This window comes from Nanorana parkeri, unplaced genomic scaffold, assembly GCF_000935625.1.
Source record: "Nanorana parkeri isolate BGI_ZX_2015 unplaced genomic scaffold, ASM93562v1 scaffold18, whole genome shotgun sequence".
Lineage (NCBI taxonomy): Eukaryota > Metazoa > Chordata > Amphibia > Anura > Dicroglossidae > Nanorana > Nanorana parkeri.
Genome location: NW_017306286.1, coordinates 3,956,223 through 3,969,983, shown reverse-complemented (window position 1 = coordinate 3,969,983; position 13,761 = coordinate 3,956,223). Strand labels below are relative to the sequence as shown.

Below are 13,761 nucleotides of genomic sequence, written 5' to 3'. Positions count from 1 at the left end.
CATTAAAAACATCACCAGCAAGCACATCCTAATATCTTTAATTAAAAAAAAAACAACTTCATAAAAGCCAATGCACCTTCTCAACCCATTTTCATTGCAGCGCTGCAGTGCAGTGTGTTGCAGTGTGTTGCTGTGTGCTGCGCTTCTGAAAATGCTGCATGTACCTTTTTTTGGTGCGTTAGGCAGCCCATCTAGATGAATGGATTGCCTTACCCTAATGCACATGAATGTGCAGCATAATGTGCAAACATGTGTCCTCTAATACAGAACAGCATTGTGAATCCAGCCTAAATCCTAAAACAAAATACACTATTGATGCAAATGGTCAAGCACTAAGCCTTCTGCTGGACAGCTAAGTTTACATGTTTTGTCTATGACAAGATAAAAATAAACGTTAGAAAAATAATTTACTGAAATACTATCACCACATGCAATGTCATAATTTATTGTAGTTCTGCCAAGGCATTAGTATTGATTTACCAACAGGAAGGGGAGATTCTACCCTGGGTTCAGATTGTGAATATTGCTTGAAGTTCGTAAACTTTGCTGTGAACCCTATTGAAGTGTACAGGGCAAATCTTGTCATACAATTTTGCCCATTTGTAGGGGTAAAAAGCAAGTTGTTGTCAAACAAAATGCATGATATGTCCTTGAAATAATTTATAAAGAGACTAATTTTGTAACACGCAAGTATAGCAAAGGTGAGCAGAATACAGATAATCCATCTTTACTGAAGGGAACCTTATAAAAAGATACAGGGCACAAAAAACATTATCCAGTTTCTGCTCAGGAAAGCAAGGGGGGCAAAACAGACAATTCAGAAGGGACTCCAGATACACATGGCTATTATAGATGAATCCCAAAGAGTAATGTTCATCAAATAGAAATACTATATATTATCAGAAATTATAGAGAAATCTAGAGACACTTTCCAGAACTTCGCTATGAATTAAAATATAGATATTTTCTAAATAATCTATGTAATTATGATTTCACTACAATTACAGTAATACAGGAAATACATTCTCTTCTAGTTGTTAACCCCCCAAACAAAACAGCCTCCAAGCAAAGACTTCAGCTACACACAGTAAAGAAGTTATAGGAATATCTCTGTTGGCTGCTTGGAAATGCAAATAAATATGGCTTGGGTGACTTTGGTCAGGAAGATCTGATGGCAGCTTTGTCATGCATGTCAGATAGATTCATACTGCTTTTTCACCTTACACTGATGTATGATGAAGATGCCCGGTATTGCCAACCTAATGTCACAGTGCTCATTTCTGGTCCCTATGAGGTGAGAAATATTAATCCATAAACTCTTTCTCGAGTAAACTGCACATTTTCTCCTCTGAATTGACTGAAAGCTGTGGAAGGCTTTGTTAAATGTTTCATCTTCACCTGAGCAATAAGAGCTTTGTGTTTCTTCATAAGCCCGTTCAGGTCCTCTTGGTCCTCATCGATCCTTTTCAGCAGATCGGCTTTCTCATGCTGCAGCTGGTACAACTGTTCATCAACCTGACAAAGAGAACCAAAATACGCTGGCTGTGATAGTTTTCCTTTTTCTTTTAAAAAAAAGCACACTAAGTGATCAAAGAATTAACACCAACAGCTTGGATTTTCTGTACCAGTGTTAACTTTCATAGAATGTTTTAAATCATCTGCAAAGAAGAATAAATTCATTTGTACATTGCAGTGAACAACATTGAATACATATTTTTCTTTTTAACTACATATTTAAAGGAGATCTCAGGATTTTTAAAAGATAACCCTTGCAATGTGGCCGCCCTCACACTGCAAGGGTTAACTGCTTGTTTTAGTCTGGGGAACAGAATAAAGTAGAGATACACTCACCTAATCCTCGATCCTGTAGCAGTGACCACTCATCTCCCTCCCCCTCCACTCCAGTTATTGGCATATACCTCGGCGTCCTCACATCTAATGCAAGTGAATGAACCTTGCATAGACCTGATGATGACAGCGAGGCTTAAAACGCTGGAGCCTGGAGGAGAAGAAGCTGCAGGGTCTAGCAGTCAGGTGGGATCGAGGATCAGATAAGTATATTTCCTTTCCTTTCTGAGTTACAGACCAGAAACAAACATGTTGACCATAACCTGTGCCTCAGGAGATCATTTGGCTCAACTATTAGTAAGGATTGAACTAGCCTGGGTTCACAGATCTGGGTTTTGTTAACGTCCAAGAAACCGAACCCAAGGTTGCCTCGGTCCTAGCAACCATTGACATTGTGCAACCCACATCCCTATCAACCAGCAAACTTCCACTGGCACTGTATCCCTACCTCACTTGACTACAACTCAACCAATGCAGTTGTTTCACAACTCCATGAAATGGTTTTGATCTTAGAGATATTGTTTATTCGAAGTATGAAACTTTTCAAGCAAAGAACACCATTTATGTCAATAATTAAAATGTATGTCTAGGCATTACCCACATTTACTCCCAACCTTCTTCTCCCTGTATTTTGCCTTGTTCATGTAACAAGACACAGCATTTATTACTTCCTATGGCATCATTACCTAGCTTGTAAAATTCTTGCAGGGGCACCTGCTGGGACCTGAGTTGCTACTGAGGTAGGTACATCCCCAGAACTACATCTCCAAAGAACCCTTTCCCTAGCACAGTGTGTGGGCAGGTGCTTAGTAATCAAGACAGCAGCATTGTTTTGCTGGGAAATAAATTATTATATGCATGTGAAGAGGGATAAAGAGCAGTGGGGCATACACAATTATACAGCGTAACAATGCTGCTTGGGATTTCAGTTCAGCAAATGCATTGCGTTGTCACCATAACAGAAACTTAGGAGCACACTGGATTTCTGGAAGGTATTTTTCTGTACTTGCGGCATTTTAAAATTTTTAAAGACATTTACCCCTCCTTTTTTTCCTGTCCAGGTCTGGTGCTCAGGTACAACAAATTATTAATCTCTTTGCATTGGTCAGCTTCATCAGCTGGTAAATTGAGTTTGCCACCATTTTGGCTGTGCATGAAAAAGTTAAACTAAATTACTACATTAATTAGCACAAGGTAAGAACGATGCTTCCGGTAGGAAACAAGTTGGTAATTAATTTTCTTTCAATCGCCCCCAAATACACTACACGTGTAATGTGCATTTTCAATTTCATACTGAATAGTCTTTTTTGTCTTTGTGTACAAAATGGGTTGTTCATTTATCACCAAGAACATATGTGGATAAAAAGCCACAGTGGTGCAGATTTCCAGTTTCCACAAATAATTAAAATAAATTACAGCAGAGGAATACATTCAATTTCAAAATGACATAAAGGTCACAATATTATTTATCTGGGGGTTAACAACCCTTTTCTAGGAAGGAGCAGAAACTGATAAACATTTAAATTACCATGTTCTTATTCCTGGAACAATTGTCTAGTTCTATGTGTAGATTTTCAAGTTCAGAACTCAGCGACTTCAGGGACTTTTGGGACTCTGCGTTCCTGGCCTCACTTTCTTCAAGCTGAAACAGAGACAAAATTAAAGAAGGCATTAGACTAAGTCCAAAGACATTGTTGTAGTGATTTATGTCCTGTATTGCTGCAGTGATGTCATTAGATGCCTAGTTATTATTAGAGCCAGTATGCTTGCAGTTATAGGTAGAAAAGGTTAAAGCTTTCTGTACATATGTCTAGACCTCTTATGAGCTGTGGGTGGGATACTTTTTCAAATGGGTGTTTCCAGACTCCTATCAACTGCCCATATCATTAAGATAACTATGCAAACCATCCTTTAAGAGCTTCAAACAACTGCCAAGTCAAACCTTGAAAGGTAGCATCTTTTGTCCCAGATGTTTGAGATCCAAGCATACACAGTATCTGGCAGCCTCAAAAGTTGACAGTGGCCCATAAGAAATTCAATTACCTGCAGATAAGGTTTAAATTACTTTTATGTGCAAATACTTTATACTGTACATATAGCATATCCTCAGGTTTATCCTCTTGGTTGTCAAGCATTTTACTTCAATAGTTAGAAAACAAATAAAGCAACACATATTTCTTTAAAGAAAATGCCATAATGTTCTACCTCTGGGAGGATAGGCAAATGTTCTATTGAAAAGAGCAGTCTAGTAGTACAGTCAGTCACAGGTGACCATTACTGCATAGTGAAATTGACAACTTAATTTTCATTTAGTGAAATGAAAAACTCTACCATGGCCAACAGATTCAGGTACAGAGCAGCACCAGCCACACAAAAAAGTACACATGTTCAGATCTTTATGTACATGAAAACAGAGGACAGGTCTATTAATACATAAAGAAGAGAGTAGCATGAATTAAAATATGGGATCGACATGTAAGATCAGTGTGGTTATCAGTTATTTCAATAAGAGTGTGGAGGGTGTGCCCAATTGAGAGACTCATGTCTATGTGTTTTAATAATCATTGTCACTAGGGCTGAAAGTGAGAGAAAATCTAAAGTTTTTAGTTGTTACTAAAATAGAAATAGAGAGGAAGTGTTCAAATGGTGGAAAATTGTAGTGGTAGCAACTGTCCATGAGGGAATTTCCCTTGTTTTGGACAGATTTTCTCCCACTTACTGTTGTGCATACCGGACAGGAAGTAAAGATAAGTCTCCTCAATAGCACACAGGCAACAACAAATTCAAATAGGTTTGAACCTCCCCTACTTTATCATAAACTAAAAAATACATTTTTGTCTTTAGATACACTTTAAACATTGATGCAGTGTGTGGGGTACAAGAAATGCAGGGGAAAAGTAAGGATCAGTTTGGTAACGGGTAGTCTCTTAATAACTATTTATGTTTTTTTCATACTTATGTGAAATATTAATGACTTTACTTGCACATGCCATGCAGCTAAAGATCCTTGAGCAAAAACAGCTACAAAGTAGACATTTGTTAATAGGCAATAAAAGTTGTTGGTTTTTTTTAAGCTTACAAGGGTATAATAAAACAAAATCTCTAATAAAAAAATATTTTTCATGGGGGCACAGACACCACTTAAATCCCAACTAAAATGTCAGTTTAAACCAGCTAAATACACTCCTGGTGCATCAAAACAAAATGTGTAATTTTCTTTAGATAGCAGTTACACCCTGAGAAGGAATACCTGTCCCCAACCAGCAGCTGCAGAGTTGAACCTTTGCTTTCTGTGGGCAATCACTGGTCTCTATGCAGAGGTGCAATACACTCCCAGCTGATTCAGACCTAAAGCTCTACAATCAGCAAAACGAATGCTCTGTGTTGATTAAAAGTCAGTAGAGGGTTTGCTGGACCGTGGCAGAAAGATCAGTGCTTCCCTACAGAGCATGGGCCCCACTCTGCAGCTGCTGTCAGGGGACAAGCTTTTCTATTAAGCTTGTAGCTTCATTAGAAAGAATATTGTTTTTCTTTCTAAATTTGAATACCTTTTGTTATGATGACCTATATGACCTGTAGTGTATTTACATAATTTAAACTGAAAGTTCAATCGTGCTTTAAAGTCTGGCCAGAAAACCTCCTCAATAGGCCCCCAATTATTATTATTATTATTATACAGGATTTATATAGCGCCAACAGTTTGCACAGCGCTTTACAATATAGGGAAGACATTACAATCACAATACAAATCAAGACAAGATGGTAAGGAGGGCCCTGCCCCTGAGGGCTTACAATCTAAAAGGGAGGGAGAAGTGATACATGAGGAGGGAGCTGTGTGGGGATGAATTGTTTGAGAGCATGATGGTTGAGCGGTTAGGTTGAGGTGGGATAGGCTTCCCTGAAGAGATAAAAGGTGACAGGGGTTATATCGCCAACCTTACTCTAAAACTTAAAACGTTTTACGACTGTAGGGCTTCAACATCAGACCTTCTGATTTTTATCCCCCTTCTACATATTTGTCTTTAGTTCTTGGATCCTCTCTTGCAGCTCACTGTGATTAACAGTATAAAATCCACAAATTTCTTTCAATCAGTGACTTGGCTGACACAAAGCAAAAGTTAGCAAACACATTTCTATGGTTTTTTTTAAGCATAATAGAGTTTAGTATGGAGACATCAGAACAACAGTTTTTTTGGTTTTGCTAAATATTGAAGACAAAAAAGGACTAAATTTAATGTTTCTATGTATATGGGTAGTTATATAAACCATTCCCTGTGAGCTACTCTGTAGAAATATATACAGATCTCTTTAGCTTCTTTGCAGATGATGAAGCCTGCAGCTTGTTGTGTTCACTATAAGTTGCTGAGTTGTTACAGTATGTATTGCCTTGCTGTGCATTAACTTCTAGAGAACCCTGTAGAAAAAAATATGTGTTTGACCAGCAGTAAAATCTAAAAATAGAACACAAATCATAACCCCTTTTCAGCTTCTACTGCTTAAAAGCTAATAAGTCTATTCACTCCTAGATAGCACAGCACTGCAATTTAACCTGTGAGCCAGTTTGACCGTTCCTGCCCTCTGCAACTCAGCAAGTGTATTAGGATTAATTCTGTCCAGAGGAGGGTGCAGGTGATTGGATTATTTCTATGTGACTTACATGCTGAGAATACACAGATATGGAAAATCATTTCACACACGTTCGCAGACTACATGAATTATTTTTATGAACAGATGGACAGTTCGAGCAAATGCTAATTTCCTTCTGTTCACAGTGCTAGAAATGTAGGAGAGAGTCTGAAGGTTAGCTCAGTATTTCATGTCTATCTTTCATGATATATGGCAAGTAGTACATAAAGCTCCTGCTTTTTATTTCTGAGATGAATCCAGTGTTCACAGATAGATCTGTAGAGGCTAAATTGGCTTCTCTCTACCCCAAATTAATGGAGGGGGGCATATGCAGACACTATATCAGCTTGGATGCTATGGATTACTACGGAAACAGCTCTGTATTAAATAGAGCTGATAGCTTTTACAAAAGTATGACTGAATTGCATAAATGATCTATCCTTTGTGCAGGTGTAACAACTGGAAAAATGCTTGACAGACACCAAATGATGAAGAATTGTAAAAGGTGGAAGAAACAGTTATGTCCTCTAACACATTGTTCCCACATTCCTTAAATCATCCCCCTCACCTGAAAATGGAAGCAGGGTTTATTTACTTGTAAAAAAATGAGTGAGTGGATTTAGGGTAGTTTATTTTATTTTATTTAGGGGCCTATTCACTAAGCTGCGACAGGCAGCTGAGTGAAAGACCGACCTGAAGTGAAGTGAGCCGAACGCTGTTCGGCTGTTCACTTCAGGCTGGTACGGCTGATTTCAGCCGTATATTGGCAGAAATCAGCCATACATCGGGTGGCTTCACGTGGCTTTGGGTCGGCCGAACATGCTGAGCATGAAAGTGAGAGAAAATCTAAAGTTTTTAGTTGTTACTAAAATAGAAATAGAGAGGAAGTGTTCAAATGGTGGAAAATTGTAGTGGTAGCAACTGTCCATGAGGGAATTTCCCTTGTTTTGGACAGATTTTCTCCCACTTACTGTTGTGCATACCGGACAGGAAGTAAAGATAAGTCTCCTCAATAGCACACAGGCAACAACAAATTCAAATAGGTTTGAACCTCCCCTACTTTATCATAAACTAAAAAATACATTTTTGTCTTTAGATACACTTTAAACATTGATGCAGTGTGTGGGGTACAAGAAATGCAGGGGAAAAGTAAGGATCAGTTTGGTAACGGGTAGTCTCTTAATAACTATTTATGTTTTTTTCATACTTATGTGAAATATTAATGACTTTACTTGCACATGCCATGCAGCTAAAGATCCTTGAGCAAAAACAGCTACAAAGTAGACATTTGTTAATAGGCAATAAAAGTTGTTGGTTTTTTTTAAGCTTACAAGGGTATAATAAAACAAAATCTCTAATAAAAAAATATTTTTCATGGGGGCACAGACACCACTTAAATCCCAACTAAAATGTCAGTTTAAACCAGCTAAATACACTCCTGGTGCATCAAAACAAAATGTGTAATTTTCTTTAGATAGCAGTTACACCCTGAGAAGGAATACCTGTCCCCAACCAGCAGCTGCAGAGTTGAACCTTTGCTTTCTGTGGGCAATCACTGGTCTCTATGCAGAGGTGCAATACACTCCCAGCTGATTCAGACCTAAAGCTCTACAATCAGCAAAACGAATGCTCTGTGTTGATTAAAAGTCAGTAGAGGGTTTGCTGGACCGTGGCAGAAAGATCAGTGCTTCCCTACAGAGCATGGGCCCCACTCTGCAGCTGCTGTCAGGGGACAAGCTTTTCTATTAAGCTTGTAGCTTCATTAGAAAGAATATTGTTTTTCTTTCTAAATTTGAATACCTTTTGTTATGATGACCTATATGACCTGTAGTGTATTTACATAATTTAAACTGAAAGTTCAATCGTGCTTTAAAGTCTGGCCAGAAAACCTCCTCAATAGGCCCCCAATTATTATTATTATTATTATACAGGATTTATATAGCGCCAACAGTTTGCACAGCGCTTTACAATATAGGGAAGACATTACAATCACAATACAAATCAAGACAAGATGGTAAGGAGGGCCCTGCCCCTGAGGGCTTACAATCTAAAAGGGAGGGAGAAGTGATACATGAGGAGGGAGCTGTGTGGGGATGAATTGTTTGAGAGCATGATGGTTGAGCGGTTAGGTTGAGGTGGGATAGGCTTCCCTGAAGAGATAAAAGGTGACAGGGGTTATATCGCCAACCTTACTCTAAAACTTAAAACGTTTTACGACTGTAGGGCTTCAACATCAGACCTTCTGATTTTTATCCCCCTTCTACATATTTGTCTTTAGTTCTTGGATCCTCTCTTGCAGCTCACTGTGATTAACAGTATAAAATCCACAAATTTCTTTCAATCAGTGACTTGGCTGACACAAAGCAAAAGTTAGCAAACACATTTCTATGGTTTTTTTTAAGCATAATAGAGTTTAGTATGGAGACATCAGAACAACAGTTTTTTTGGTTTTGCTAAATATTGAAGACAAAAAAGGACTAAATTTAATGTTTCTATGTATATGGGTAGTTATATAAACCATTCCCTGTGAGCTACTCTGTAGAAATATATACAGATCTCTTTAGCTTCTTTGCAGATGATGAAGCCTGCAGCTTGTTGTGTTCACTATAAGTTGCTGAGTTGTTACAGTATGTATTGCCTTGCTGTGCATTAACTTCTAGAGAACCCTGTAGAAAAAAATATGTGTTTGACCAGCAGTAAAATCTAAAAATAGAACACAAATCATAACCCCTTTTCAGCTTCTACTGCTTAAAAGCTAATAAGTCTATTCACTCCTAGATAGCACAGCACTGCAATTTAACCTGTGAGCCAGTTTGACCGTTCCTGCCCTCTGCAACTCAGCAAGTGTATTAGGATTAATTCTGTCCAGAGGAGGGTGCAGGTGATTGGATTATTTCTATGTGACTTACATGCTGAGAATACACAGATATGGAAAATCATTTCACACACGTTCGCAGACTACATGAATTATTTTTATGAACAGATGGACAGTTCGAGCAAATGCTAATTTCCTTCTGTTCACAGTGCTAGAAATGTAGGAGAGAGTCTGAAGGTTAGCTCAGTATTTCATGTCTATCTTTCATGATATATGGCAAGTAGTACATAAAGCTCCTGCTTTTTATTTCTGAGATGAATCCAGTGTTCACAGATAGATCTGTAGAGGCTAAATTGGCTTCTCTCTACCCCAAATTAATGGAGGGGGGCATATGCAGACACTATATCAGCTTGGATGCTATGGATTACTACGGAAACAGCTCTGTATTAAATAGAGCTGATAGCTTTTACAAAAGTATGACTGAATTGCATAAATGATCTATCCTTTGTGCAGGTGTAACAACTGGAAAAATGCTTGACAGACACCAAATGATGAAGAATTGTAAAAGGTGGAAGAAACAGTTATGTCCTCTAACACATTGTTCCCACATTCCTTAAATCATCCCCCTCACCTGAAAATGGAAGCAGGGTTTATTTACTTGTAAAAAAATGAGTGAGTGGATTTAGGGTAGTTTATTTTATTTTATTTAGGGGCCTATTCACTAAGCTGCGACAGGCAGCTGAGTGAAAGACCGACCTGAAGTGAAGTGAGCCGAACGCTGTTCGGCTGTTCACTTCAGGCTGGTACGGCTGATTTCAGCCGTATATTGGCAGAAATCAGCCATACATCGGGTGGCTTCACGTGGCTTTGGGTCGGCCGAACATGCTGAGCATGTTCAGCCGACCCAAAGTGCAGGAGGAGTTCGACTCAGCTGATCCAACATCTGTATTGGCTAAGCCGAACCTCCGGCAGGCTACTCGTTGCTGTTCGGTCTATTCTTATAGATGCTGAACAGCAGTGAGTGAATAGCCGAATGCCGATGAGCGGCATTCGGCTCGGCTGTTCTGCTCGGTCCCTCACTGAGACACTGATCTCTCTGCAAGTGGCCGGAGCCAGCCGTAAGATCAAGGCTGGCTCCGCCCAGCTGTCAGAAGCAGACTATCGGCTGGCCACTGGCCGGCCGCTCGGCCAGCTTCGGCTTTCGGCATATGCCTTTGGCTCGACTGAGCCACTCGGCTAAGTTCAGGAGCTGTATGGGCTATTGTGAGTAGCCCGTACAGCAGCCCTTCAGTTCTACTGAACCGAAGGGGTCCTGGGGCAGAAGCTAGCCAAACGATTAGCCGAAGCTACGGCTAGATACTTCGGCTGCTTCGCGAATAGACCCCTCAGTGTTCTATGTATCTGTGTTATGTGTGCATTTGATCACTCAAAGTTTTATTTAATTTTTTTGAACTGCCTACTTTTTGATTTTCTTGAACACATGTAAAAAAAAAAAAAGAGGAGACTGAGGGGGCAATTTGTTGACTCAAAAACAGGCCAGAATAATTTAAAGGGGCTTCCATATCCCTCATGGACCATTTAACGCCCATTGCGTCTTTAACAACCACCAATAACACCATTAATTTGCATTCTCTATTGACTCCAAAGCTTTTTGAAAAAATGGTAAACCCCTTGGGTTTGCTCATCCTTGCTTATGGATATCATGGCAAAATATAAACATACATTTTTCAGGTTAGATGAATCCATCCAAAGAATACAAAGACTTTAATATATTTTGTACAGCACTACACTCAAGCAATCAGTTGTTACATTTTCTTTCCTGTACCAGGAAAATAGAATCAGGACTCTGATATAGCTAAGAGCGCCACTTTGCTGTGCAAGTCTTAGCAGCTTCTTGCTGCTTTCATGTTATTTAGAATTTAATTTCAGGAGCAAAGTATGATTCTTGTACATCAGCTCTCGTGTGAAAATCCTTTTGTTTGCCTGACTGGCAAATCAAAGAAATGTGAGGACTGAGATGGCAGTGATTTCAGTAAATTAGAAAAACATGAAGACCATAGTACAGCAGGCACACTAAAGGGCAGAACTGCATGCACAAAAACGATACAAGTACAATACCTATGACTAAAGTATTAGCTAATGTAGTAATATTTTCAGTGTTTGTTTCAGTCTGGTGTGAAAGGGGGGATACTGATGTGAAAGGAGGCTCCTAATTTGAAGGTGGGATGTGAAGACGGAAACCCCTTTTTTTGTGTCTTTGTATGTGGCCCTCCTTAAATTCTATATCAGATCCTTATCTGATATTAAAGTATGTATTTTTTTAATATATTTTTACATTTATGTTTTTTATGGTTTACACTGGGGTGCCTTGAGATTCTGCATACTTTTAAAGAAAGCTGTGACCGAAAAAAAAATTTTTTTTTCATCCTTTGTTGCATCTCAGTGCTCTTTCAGCCACTTTCCGTCTACATGCATGCACTTTACCAGCGGTTGCATGGCATTTTTCAGAGCTGGTTTCCTGATGATAGCAACAGTGCCTCTGTAATGTATGGAGAAGCAACGTCTTGTAGTCTCCGTTGGAAGCCTGTACAGAATGGCAACAAAGCAGGAGCCTATTTGACAGGCAGGGACGCAGTGTTGTTACACTATGAACAAGGACCTTTATGGCAAGATCACCAGATATTATTTAAATAAAATCTAAATATTTCAAAATATTGAAAATGCATTTTGAAATTAAATTTACATTTAAAAGAAGCTTAAATTAGATTTTAACGATTGGGTTTACATATACTACAAGCAGAGAGGCTGAAAGATGGCAGGGAAATACAAAGTTTCCTTAGTGGCTAATCTACTACTCTCAATATTTATTGAAATAACACACTTATGGAGGAATAACAGTGTAAAGTCATAAAAGTCATATCAGCCGTATCCAAAATAATTTTAACCCCTTTTCTGCCCACCATCTGCATATAAATGTTCCACAGCTCAATGCCCTGTGCTAGAGATATGTTTATAAAGGCATTACCAATGGATGTAATTCAGTACTCTGGCCACTATGGCATTTTTACCACAAACCATAATAACACAGAAAGAAATGCATTGATGCATAATAATGTGTTCTATGCTCATGCTGACATAAAATAACAGGTTTACAGCACACATTGAAGGTGCCAATCAGGATTATGCATTTAACTACAAGTTAGTCACTATGTTATTTCTGTGTCTTTTCAGAATACATTGTCAAAGTTGATGTGAAACGTGCTGCATGCTTAATTACAGCTTTATAAATATGTCACAAACCTTAACAAAATCAGTTGTTAAAACACAAATGAAAATGACAGTTATTTATTGCGATCAGTTTAATTCATAGAAATCAGATGTGACACTGTTTGCGTTTGGGAGGGTGGAGTATTTGTTTTAACTTGTATTTCATACTAAAATTAGTAATACCTGCCTGCTTAGTAGAAACACATTATGTTGACAGACTAAAAATTCCTCACTGTAAATGCAAAATACATTGCACCATGAGAGTAATTTAAAATGTTATAATTTTTATTTAGTTTAATGTTGAATGTTTAGTACACTGTAATGCAAAAGATAGAAATATCACACTTACCAGCCAGGCTGCAACAAAACAAATTGCCCCGCCTAACAGTATGCGTTAAAATCAGAGGTTTTGGTTGCACCATTTTTTGCCACAAATAAGTAGAAATCACACTGCCTCGTCAAGGCTCCTCTGTGCAGTGTGGTCCTAACTCTAATTTATCTGAGTCTCCATATTGGGGCATATTTAAGCAGTAGATAAACTGAATGCAGGTATACCTGGAGGGAGCGCACTCCTCCTTAAAGATACAGGGATGAACTGGAGGCCTAGCAATCCAAAATGCACGCTGGGGCACACTGGTGCAACCAAAACCTCTGTTTTTAAAGCATACTGTTAGACACAGCAATTTGTTTTGTTTTGTTGCAGGCAGGCTGGTAAGTGTGCTGGGATATTTCTGTGTTTTGTATTGTTGTAGGTCCTTCCATGTGCATCTTGCTATAAAGGGTTATAAATTGTGTGGTTGCCATGTATCTGTAGCTTTTCCGTACACTGTAAGTGCTTGATGACTGATGCTGCACAGGTTACTCAAGCTCCACCTCCTGCATTCTTTATGGAACACTTAGTAGTCTGACCACTGATTTTAGCTTTCAGCACTTGTTCACACCAGATGGGTTGTCATATATTTCCCTGCATGTTCCCATTCAGATGAAAAGCATTGGCCTGAGAGACTGTGCATACCAATGCATTGTGATGCAATGAGGGGAATTTATCAAAAGTGGAGCAGATCAAATCTGGAGCAGCTGTGCATGGCAACCAATCAGCATCTCTCTTTCATTTTCAAATCTTAACTCAACAAACTGAAGGGAGAAGCTGATTGGTTGCCTTGAGCAACTGCTCCAGATTCTTTCTGCTCCAGTTTTGATAAATT

General features: G+C 38.8%; 1 protein-coding gene across 1 annotated transcript in view; it reads right to left on the bottom strand.

The window, feature by feature from the left end:
* MYO18B (myosin XVIIIB) overlaps nt 1-13,761 on the bottom strand; it is a 427,031-nt gene that overhangs the window by 119,608 nt on the left and 293,662 nt on the right. The window contains exons 35-36 of the mRNA XM_018560492.1: nt 3,377-3,490; nt 1,399-1,515 (exon numbers count right to left, since the gene is read on the bottom strand). Of these exons, the coding sequence (XP_018415994.1) occupies nt 1,399-1,515; nt 3,377-3,490 (231 nt within the window). The remainder of the gene's footprint in view (nt 1-1,398; nt 1,516-3,376; nt 3,491-13,761) is intronic.